Here is an 11213-nt window from a genome sequence, read left to right as displayed (position 1 = left end):
GATAAAAAATTAAAAAGGCAGAATCTACCTCAACACGGAGGTGACAGCTATCCAGTTACAGGTATCACACAATTTCTGCGAATTTTTCCGGAAACTACTTAGCCTGTGCCACCCAGGCTAAGGTAGTCGCCAAATTTTGCCAGGACTAACACCTGCGCGCACTCAGGCCGGGCCTCAAGCCGGCCTGGTTGCCTTCTCAAGCGCCCCCCTCTGCTCTTAGGAGACTTTGACCTCGAATGTTATACTCATGACAGCCAGGATTTTACTCCCGCACAGTCAAGCGCTGAAAAGGGCACACAACGAGAGGATCTGCGCGGCTCCCCTGGGCTAGGCGCAGACGGATTCGCGGCCTCACCCGTCTGAGACGCGGCTACCCTGTGGCTGACCAGCCCGAGTCCCCGCGCCACAGCCCGACGGCTCCCAGAATCCTCATCGGCGAGAACCCCGGCTCCCCCGGCCCGGCAGGCTCTGGGAGCACTGTGCGCATGCGATCTCCGACGCACGGGCGACGTGCGTGGTGAATCCTCGCTCCTCAAGTAGTTGTAGAGGCAACGGCGTTTTCCCGCGCTTTTTCTTGGTGCCTCAGGTTAGGTATTTTATTGGTATTAATCTTGTTATTATTTTCTCTGTCGAGCGTGGAAACCAGGCCGAGAACTCCAGAAGGAAGTTTCTGTGAGTCTAATTCTCAAAAACTTGGCCCTCCATGATTTGGACAGCTCGCTAAATTGACCGCTTCCCCCTCCTGGTGGAAAATTGGGAATTAGCCGCCCTTCTCGCTCTGCCCGAGGAGGGTGTCAGCGGCAGAAGTGCTCCCAGCCGGGCCGCGCCCGCTGCGCCCCTTACCCTGCTGAGGTGGGGCTCCGCGGCCGCCGCTGGGCTTGTGGGGACCCGCCCGGGGACGTTCGGGGGGAAAGTGGCGGAGCGTCCTTCTCGACCCCTGTGACTAAGGCGACATTCCTGCCAGGATTTGTCAGTTGATAAATGTGAACATTCTCCCTTGGTGTTTAGTTGGTGTGCCGCTGTTACTGTACGCAATCTGTGACTTATTGTGGTGTATCCAGAGGATTGCTGCCCATTTGGGTTACTCAGACTCCAGTGAGAGCGGACACCGTATGGAAAAGTCACTCAATCGAGGCTATTTATATAGTTTTACGAATGTTTTAGATAGAAGCATAGCATTGAATAGGATTTATATGAATAGGTGAATTGTTGAATTGATAAGCTGCTTTTTAAAAATTTTATTGGGGTCATAATAGTGTATAACTGTGAAATTTCGGTTGTATGTTATTGTTTGTCAGTCACCGTATCAATGTGCCCCTTCACCACTCACGCCCCCCAACGCCCTTCCCGTCTGGTAACACTCATCTGTTCTCTTTGTCCACGTGAAAAAACTGCTTTTATCCAGATTTTCAGGCTTCATAATGGTCAATTACTTGGATGCATTAGGTATCAGGTTGCTGCGCTTTTTTAGTCAAGGCAACACAGGTAAAGACTCTGAGAAATCAGCATCAATGAAAACCCTAAAATGTTTTAACTTAAAACACTTTGCACTAAAGAATGGCTGAAATCAGCTTTTATATCTGCCGAGTGTGAGCAGTGATACTAAAATATTCTAGCAAACTGTGAACGGTAGCACATTTGGATTTTTGTTTAGGTGTTGAGGAATGGCAAAAAGCACTCATTTAATTTTTATTTGTTTGTGCTTTGTAAATGTTCCTAAACTTTTTTTTCCCTGTACGTAGTACTTTTGACTTTAGTAAGATTTGGAACCACCTGTGTCTTTAACTTTTTCCTTCAAGCTTTTTTTCATGGCCTTTGTGGTGATTCTCACCAAGAAGGAGCAGAATTAATATTGTTGAGTGACTAAATTCGATATGATTATAATAAATGCAAAAACCTAATAAAATGTACCTTATTTTATCATAATAAAATAAAAACATGCTTTATTTATTAGTTATGTATTTATTTATTTATTTCACTTTCACTGCAATTCAACTTATTTGACCTTTTCATTTACCCCTTATTAGGGTTCTTTTCAGCGTCTGGAGAGTTCACTGGCTAGTATGTCTTTGTGTGAAGACATGCTGCTTTGTAATTATCGCAAGTGTCGCATCAAACTCTCTGGTTATGCCTGGGTCACTGCCTGCTCTCACATCTTCTGTGATCAGCATGGCAGTGGTGAGTTTAGTCGTTCACCAGCTATCTGCCCTGCCTGCAATAGTACCCTTTCTGGAAAGCTAGATATTGTCCGCACAGAACTCAGTCCATCAGAGGAATATAAAGCCATGGTATTGGCAGGACTTCGACCAGAGATTGTGTTGGACATTAGCTCCCGAGCACTGGCCTTCTGGACGTATCAGGTTAGTGCTCAGGCTGGTTTCTCTGAGACTATACTTTTGAGGCCTGTGTGGAAGCTTCTGATGTTTTTCCTTCACTGTGTTTGTATTTATTTTTTATGAATTTAGGGAAAACTTTCTTTTTAATAAATTTCATTTTTTTACAAAGGTAATACGTTTATTGTTGAAAATCCAAAAGCAAGAAAATAAAAAACCACCTATAATCTCATCATGCAGAGATAATCCTTGTTGATATTTTTGTTTGTGTATTACTAGACTTTTGTGCATAAATAAATATTTTATATATATATTTTGTCTAAACAAAAATAGTATAATACTGTACATGCTGTTTTTGTGGCCAGGTGAAGTTGACAATATATTATGACTGTTATGAATATTTTATTAAATACTTTTAATTATAATTTTATTGGTTGCATTGTATAATAATTTATTTCCAAGTTATAACAAAAATGCTGTGATGCGCATTCTTATCATCAAATTCGCATCCTTAATTATTTGCTAAGATTAAATTCTTGAAAGTGGATAAATACATTTCAAAGTTTTTAAAATTGCAGTGTTTTTAAATTACCCTCCAGTTAGATCATATCAATTTGTGTTTCCCTAAGAAGTATATGAGGAGACGTAGGTCTCTACACCTTCTACTCATCCATTAGATATGAGTAAAATGGAATTTCATTGCTCTTTAAATATGCATTTTGTGGGTGACTTTTAGATGACAGCATTTTCTTATATTTTTAAATTATTTTTATTTTATGAAATGCCTGTTTCAGTTTGCTTATTTCAGTTGTTGTAGTTTTTTCTATTGATTTGCAAAAATTCTTTATATATACTTAACTCAGATGTTGCAAGAAATTTTGTTTCTTCACTTATCTTTTCTTAGTCTTTATTGATCTTTTTGACATACAGAAGTTGAAAATATTTGTGTTTTTGATGTAATTATTTTAATGATTGCATTACATCATAATTTGTTTATAAGTTATTAAAAATGCTGTGATGAGCATTCTTATCATTAGATTCACATCCTTAACTCTTTCCCTTTATGATTTCTGCCTTTGGTGTTTTCTTAGAAAGAGCTTCCTGTGGAGAACTTTAATCATGTCCTTGAGTATATTTATGTCCTGTGTATGCATTTATAATAATGATTCTTAAAGGTTCTGTTTGTTATCTGTTAAGTAAATATTTTTATTGTATTTTTCTGAGTAAGGTGTCCCCTCTTATAAGCTCCTGTATCTTCTTATGCTTATCTTTATTGTATTATTTATACTATGTTGTAATTACCTATATACTTGTTCATCTCCTTTAGTTGGGAGAATTCTTTAGGTCAAGTTTTGATTCCTGTATATCTCTGGGTCCTCAGAGACCATCATAGTTAACTGATCTTAAGTCTCGGTAAATACTTATTGACTGAATGAATAGACATTATATCTTAAAGTACATGTCGTATTGTTTTCATCTGTTCAGATATGGTGGAAACCAGTGAATGGCTTATTAAGGTAGTCAGAAATGAATTTTTCTTTACTTCATTTATTCATTTTTTTTCCTACTTAGTCATTCAACATATATTTTTTGAGTACCAGGAAACATTTATGTTTCATGTACCTTCTTAGGTGCTGGGTATACAAAAAGGAACAAAACATATAAGCTTCAAGGAGAATACAGTTTAGTAATGGGGCTGGCCCGGTGGTGCAGCGGTTAAGTGCACATGTTCCGCCTTGGTGGCCTGGGGTTTGCCGGTTCAAATCCCGGGTGTGGACATGGCACTGCTTGGCAAGCCATGCTGTGGTAGGTGTCCCACAGATAAAACAGAGGAAGATGGGTACGGATGTTAGCTCAGGGCCAGTCTTCCTCAGCAAAAAGAGGAGGATTTGCAGATGTTAGCTCAAGGCGAGTCTTCCTCAAAAAACAAACAAAAAAAAACCCAAAATACATGCCTTTATAAAAAAAGATTAAAAGAAACCCCTCAAAACAGACATTTACAATGTATTTTTAATGCCTACAGTGATAGGGGAAGTACAGAGTTCTAAGAGACCACATAGTAGTGCCAGGTAACCTAGATTTGGTGGAGTTATATCAAACTATATAGAATGGGGAAATTAAAAATGGTTAAAAAAAAGTAGAGTGCTCATATTTCACTTTCTGTCAGTATTTAAAGGGCAGTGAATCCAAAGGTAAGCCAGAATTGGATCCTGTTTATAGTAGTTGTCTATTGATATGTAACAAGCTTAGTGGCTTAAAGAACAAATTTAGTGGCTTAAAACAACAGACATTTATTATCTCAGTTTCTGTGGATCAAGAGTCCAGGTGTGGACACTGCTTAGGGTCTCACAAGACTGCAATCAAGGTGTTGACAGGGGCTGCAGTCTCATCTGAACCTTGACTGGGGAAGGGTCTTCTTCCAAGCTCATGTGGTTGTTGACAGCATTCACTTCCTAGTGGAGTATCAGACTGAGGGCCTTGGTTTTCTTTTTTTTAATGGACTTTATTTTTTAAGCAGTTTTAAGTTCACAGCAAAATTGAGAGGAAAGTACAGAGATTTCCCATATGTCCCTTGCCCCTTGCACATGCATAGCCTCCTCCATTATCAACAACCCTGACCAGAATGGTACGTTTGTTACAAATGATGAACCTATATTGACACATGGCTATCACCCAAAGTCCATAGTTTACATTAGGGCTCTCTCTTTGTGTTGTACATTTTATGAGTTTGGGCAAATATATAATGACATGTATCCACCATGATAGTATCATACAGAGTAGTTTCACTGCCCTAAAAATCTTTTGTGCACCACCTATTTATCCATCTTTCCCCCTCACCCCTGGCAACCACTGATCTTTTTACTGTCTTCATAGTTTTGCCTTTTCCAGACTGCTACGCAATTGGAATTGTACAGTTTGTAGCCTTTTCAGATTGGCTTCTTTCACTTAGTAATATGTGTTTGTTTCCTCCATGTGTTTTCATGGCTTGATAGTTCATTTCTTTTTAGTGTTAAGTAATATTCCATTGTTAGATGTACCACAGTTTATTTATCCATTCACCTACTGTAGAACATATTGATTTCTAAGTTTTGGTAATTGTGAATAAAGCTGCTTTACACATCTGTGTGCAGAACATAAGTCTTTAGCTCCTTTGGGTAAATACCAAGAAGCACGTTTGCTGGATTGTATGGTAAGAGTATGTTTACTTTTGTAAGAAACTGCCAAACTATCTTCCCGAGTGGCTGTAAGATTTTGCATTCCTACCAGCAATGAATGAGAGTTCCTTTTTTTTTTTTTTTTTTTAAAGATTTTATTTTTTCCTTTTTCTCCCCAAAGCCCCCCGGTACATAGTTGTATATTCTTCGTTGTGGGTTCTTCTAGTTGTGGCATGTGGGACGCTGCCTCAGCGTGGTCTGATGAGCAGTGCCATGTCCGCGCCCAGGATTCGAACTGACGAAACACTGGGCCGCCTGCAGCGAAGCTCGCGAACTTAACCACTCGGCCACGGGGCCAGCCCCGAATGAGAGTTCCTTTTGCTCCAGATCCTTGCCAGTTTGGTTTTGTCAGTGTTCTGGATTTTGGCCATTCTAACAGGTGTGTAGTCATATCTCGTTGTTTTAATTTGCATTTCCCTGGTGACATATGATGGTGAGCATCTTTTCCTATGCTTATTTGCCATCTGTATGTCTTCTTTGGTGACATGTCTGTTAAGGTTTTTAGCCCTGCTCTCCTTTTTTTTTTGGTGAGGAATATAGGCCCTGAGCTAACATCTCTTGCCAATCCTCTTTTTGCTTGAGAAAGATTATTGCTGAGCTAACATCTGTGCCAGTCTTCCTCCATTTTGTCTGTGGGACATTGCCACAGCATGGCTTGATGAGTGGGTATAGGTCCGTGCCTGGGATCTGAACCCATGAACCTTGGGCCGCTGAAGCAGAGTACGTCAACTTAACCACTACGCCATCAGGCTGGCCCCTGGTCTATTTTTTTAATTGGGTTGTTCATTTTTGTGTTGTTGGGTTTTAAGAGTTCTCTGTCTAAGTCTTTTATCAGATATGTCTTGCAAATATTTTCTCTCAGTCTGTGGCTTGTCTTTTTATTCTCTTGATGTTGTTTTTCGCAGTGAAAAAATTTTAATTTTAATGAAGTCCAGCTTATCAGTTTGTTATTTCATAGATTGTGCCTTTGGTGTTGTATCTAAAAAGTCACCACCAAATTCAAGATCATTTAGATATTCTCCTGTGTTATCTTATATGAATTTTATAGTTTTGTGTTTTATATTTAGGTCTGTTATCCGTTTTGAGTTAATTTTTATGAGGGGTGTAAAGTCTGTGTTTAGATTCTTTGTGACCTCAGTATTTTGCAGGCTGTTGCACAGAGGCTGCTCTCAGTTGCTTGCCTTTTTAGCCTTCCCAGCATGGCTGCTTGCTTCCACAAAGCCAGCAAGAGAGAGAATGGGCTAGTAAGACAGACTTTATATTCTTAAGTAATGTACTCATGAAGTGACATCCTGTCATTTTTCCTGTATTCTAGTCACAGATCCTGTCCACACTTAAGGAGAGGATATAAGTACCATGCAGCAGGAATAATTGGGGGCTATCTTATCTGTTAATCCATACAATGGGTTACTTGAAATATAGGATTATATTTCTTAAAAACCTTTGGACTACATGTCACTTGTTAAGGTTAGAGAAAAACTCACTTCTTTTGTTGGTATAATGGTAGTGGTTTGAGAGTTTTCTTCCAGACTTTTGTTCTATATATTTAGTGACATAACATTATTTTCTATAATAACCATCCTATCGTACATCCTTACTGCTTCTTAACCTGGTTCTAAATGTTAAAGTAATAATATCCCAGTATAAGCATCTTTATTTTCTTTTTGTCTTTGTATAAAGTTTTACAATATATAACTTTGTATTTAATAAATACCTTAAAATCTTTCTTTTTTCACTTGGGACAGGTACATCAGGAGCGTCTCTATCAAGAATACAATTTCAGCAAGGCTGAGGGCCATCTGAAACAGATGGAGAAGATATATACTCAGCAAATACAGAGCAAGGATGTGGAATTGACATCCATGAAAGGGGAGGTCACCTCCATGAAGAAAGTGCTAGAAGAATACAAGAAAAAGTTCAGTGACATCTCTGAGAAACTTATGGAGCGAAATCGCCAGTATCAAAAGCTTCAAGGCCTCTATGATAGCCTTAGGCTACGAAACATCACCATTGCTAACCAAGAAGGTACCCTTGAACCATCCATATTCACACAATCCGGTGTTTTTGGCTTCCCTTTAGGTAAGAAAGGACGTGTAATATCCAATATCTGTTCTTAATCAGCAATTTTTCACACTGTACTCTACACAATTCCAAGCAGTCAGTGGAGACTCCAAAGGCCAGAATGGTGGTAGGCTCTAGGTTCTTCATCCATTTCTCAACCTGTATATCATTGCTTTTATCCATTTTATTTGCTTACATTTAAGTTACATCTTCAATTTGAACAGAGAGTAAATCACTGCAAAAAAAAAGTTTGCAAATTGCTACTTTAAGTGAAAAGCTATTTAGTTGCAGTAATAATATTAGCTGCCATTTATTGATTCCTTCCTGAGTGCCAAGCACTGTTATAATTTTACATGTATTTGTGTTATTTTCAAAACTTTACGAGGTAAGTATTATTATTATCCCTATTTACAGATTAGAAAATTGAGGCACAGAATGTTTAAGTAAATTGGTCAAGGTCACAGAGCTATCTTTAGAGCCTATACTCTTAACCATTTGCTATCCTCCAAGAAGGCCATATTTTAGTTTCTTTCATGTGGCAATACTGATTGCACAGCTCTTTTCTTAAGTTATTGTTGGTTATTTGGTTGGTTTGTTCTTTCGTTTATTCATTCATCCATTCATCAAATATTTATCAAACATGTTTCACATGCCAGCCTGCTAGGCATAATGCTAGGCAATGAGGATATAAAGATTATCCAGATAGGATTCCTGACTTCTGGAAGTGCACAATCTAGGATGGTACAGCTCTTTTCTGCTTTTTTGGTGCCTTGGCAGATGCGATGAATCTCATATCTCTTCTGATCTCTCCACTTTATACTACTCTTTTTTTTTTGTTTGTTTTTTTGAGGAAGATTAGCCCTGAGCTAACATCTGCCACCAATCCTCCTTTTGCTGAGGAAGACTGGCCCTGAGCTAACATCCGTGCCCATCTTTCTCTACTTCACATGTGGGATGCCTACTACAGCATGGCTTGCCAAGCAGTGCCATGTCTGCACCCGGGATCCGAACCGGTGAACCCCGGGCCACCGAAGCGGAATGTGTGCACTTAACCCCTGTGCCACCGGACCAGCCCATATACTACTCTTGATATAACAGAATCCAATAGATTTTTACTATACTATTAATATAAATTATTTTTGACATACAAAAAAGTAAATATTCTTCTGCTGGATTTTCCAAAATACTCATTTTTTGAATTTCACTATAGGCTGAGGAAAAAAATTTAGGAGATGATGGCCTAGAAAAGGCAGGAAGTAATTAGATGAGGAACATCAGATGTAAGAATTGAAACAAAAATAAGTTTCCGCTTAACTTTCAGTTAATCATGTATTATAATTTAGTCAATCAAAGTGTTATTGTTTATGGGCATTGTAGATGTTCTTATTTTTTCCTTGTCACTGTCCACATTTATTTTGATTTCTTTCATGTTCACCAATTCTTTCCTGTTCATTTTTTTGTGCACACTTTTTTACTTTTACTTCTTGCTACCATTGTTGGCTTGGAGCAGATACAGTCAGCATTCCCCTTTAGTTACATGTTCCCTTTAAAACTTGCAGAATCCAAGGAAGTGTTCAGTGGAAGTTGTTAAATGCTTATTTAATCAGATTTATTGTTTGATTTTTCTTAAGGCTATTCTAATTGATCTTGGGTCATGAGTATGTACCAGTTTTTCATAGTTGTCATATATTTTCTAGAATGTTTATAGCAATATATTTTTTTTCTGAGGAAGGTTAGCCCTGAGCTAACATCTGCCGCCAACTCTCCTCTTTTTTTTTTGCTGAGGAAGATTGGCTCAGAGCTAACATCTGTGTCTGTCTTCCTCTACTTTATATGTGAGATGCCTGCCACAGCATGGCTTGATAAGTGGTGTGTAGGTCTGTACCTGGGATGTGAACTGGCTAACCCTGGGCTGCGGAAGTGGAATGTGCAAACTTAACTACTGCGCCACTGGGCTGGCCCCTATGGCAGTCTTTTTAAAAAATTTATTCTAAAAAAGAACCTGAGACAAAAAGTTTTATACACACACATGTATATATATATGATTTTCCTTTGAAGTAGATTAAATAGATAACAAATGAATAAAATAAGATATTGTAAATTCTAGCTCTACTAAAAACATATTTCATTGTGTCAAATTACTTTTGGTGATGAGGTAATGGCTATCATTGGAAACTGCATCACAGAAGAAGGCCAGTATATACTATGGTAGGGGGAGGGGCCATCATAGTCCTTTTCTTTGTCCAACATTAGGCTTATATTTTATTCATCTCATAGGAGTTGAGTTCTGTTAAAATATTTATTGAATGACTTTTGTCTTTTTGTTCTTAAAGATCTGTAAGGAAATAGCTGCTAAGTTTTTCCCTTATTTTTTTCCTAGGGAACAGTTCCAAGTTTCCTTTGGACAGTACACCAGTTCGAAATCAGGGTGGTGGAGATGGAGATTTTCACTTCAGACCATTTTTTGTGGGTTCTCCCACAGCACCTGAACCCAGCAACAGCTTTTTCAGTTTTGCCTCCCCAAGTCGTGAATTAGAGCAGCAGCAAGTCTCTAGCAGGGCCTTTAAAGTAAAAAGAATTTAGCTCATTTTACAGAATGTTTCTCTGTTCACTTTCAGTGATTTCATTTAGCAAGGAATCTTTGTTCTAGATAAAGGTCAAGAACCTCCCTGTGCTATTAAAAGTTATCTTCACATTTTCAACTTATAAGAAACTTCAGTGGCAGTGGGGGATGGCTTTAGAGTCTGGTTTCTTTTTCTGTTTCCATTCCAAAAAGCATGAGCATTTTATTAAACTCAATTTCATCGTGACTTGTTGAGTTTTCACCATTAGTGAAAAGGTTACAATATTATTGGATGTTTTGTAGATCACCATTTGTTTCTGTGTGGGATATTTCTGACTGATCTATGTGTTTATGTGTATGTATATAAGCACCCATGTTACATGTCTACATGTCACTTTGGGTTCTGGTATTTATACATGTATGTATATGTGTTCCTTTACATTGGTATTTTGCTGTATTTGCTAGTAGATTTATGTGCAGATTTTGGTCTCAGGAAATGGCGGGTGAGTCTGTAGCTTGTTTTGGGGTGTGTACATTTATTTGTATATATTTATGTATTTGCGATTTTATTAACTTGTTTAGCAATATGCTTATGTCAATGAATGAGAGTACAACTTGATGCATGTATTTTCAGTTCCTATTTCTATTTAAAAATAATTTAGATTGATACAGTTATTTTGTAAAGTTGGTTTTTTGGCATTTATTTTCAAATAAAATCGCTTCTTTCTTTACCCTTTTGCCAGCTATTGCCTTGTGTATATTTATTTAGGAATGTACTGCAGAAAACTCACCAATATGTTATTGCTCTCAAGAGATTATACTAATTAAAATACTTTAAAAGATTGATTCCTTGTTTTCCTTTGTTAAATAGGGAGCATTTCTGACTACAACACAGATGACTTGTTTAAAACGAAGAGGTAAGAAGGAAACTTGAAAGACATGTTCAGTAACTTTACATCCCTACTAGAGGAAAGACTTGAAGGCATACTAGTTACAGAGGCAAGACATCTGGGTTCTAATTATGGGTTTTTTCCACATGTT

General features: G+C 38.1%; 1 protein-coding gene across 2 annotated transcripts; it reads left to right on the top strand.

Moving 5' to 3' along the window:
• Nucleotides 1-442: 442 nt before the first annotated feature.
• On the top strand, nt 443-11012 carry CCNB1IP1 (cyclin B1 interacting protein 1). 2 transcript variants are annotated; one of them, XM_001502548.6, is made up of 4 exons: nt 443-586; nt 2028-2360; nt 7294-7627; nt 9990-11012. In XM_001502548.6, the coding sequence occupies exons 2-4, from the start codon at nt 2064-2066 to the stop codon at nt 10190-10192; spliced, it is 834 nt and encodes a 277-aa protein (XP_001502598.2). In that variant the 5' UTR covers nt 443-586; nt 2028-2063; the 3' UTR covers nt 10193-11012. The 2 variants fall into 2 exon arrangements, with proteins under 2 accessions (XP_001502598.2, XP_023476679.1); XM_023620911.2 differs by having other exon boundaries at nt 520-672.
• Nucleotides 11013-11213: the final 201 nt, after the last annotated feature.

The sequence above is a fragment of the Equus caballus genome, chromosome 1 (genome assembly GCF_041296265.1).
Source record: "Equus caballus isolate H_3958 breed thoroughbred chromosome 1, TB-T2T, whole genome shotgun sequence".
Lineage (NCBI taxonomy): Eukaryota > Metazoa > Chordata > Mammalia > Perissodactyla > Equidae > Equus > Equus caballus.
Note: the sequence above shows the minus strand (reverse complement) of the source record. Positions and strands in the feature narration are given on the sequence as shown.

Bases quoted from the DNA above. Each gene is read 5' to 3' on its own strand.
- CCNB1IP1 (XM_001502548.6), top strand. From the start codon at position 2,064: ATGTCTTTGTGTGAAGACATGCTGCTTTGTAATTATCGCAAGTGTCGC. The intron at 2,361-7,293 runs GTTAGTGCTCAG...CACTTGGGACAG, and splicing joins TGGCCTTCTGGACGTATCAG to GTACATCAGGAGCGTCTCTA. The intron at 7,628-9,989 runs GTAAGAAAGGAC...TTTTTTTCCTAG, and splicing joins TGTTTTTGGCTTCCCTTTAG to GGAACAGTTCCAAGTTTCCT.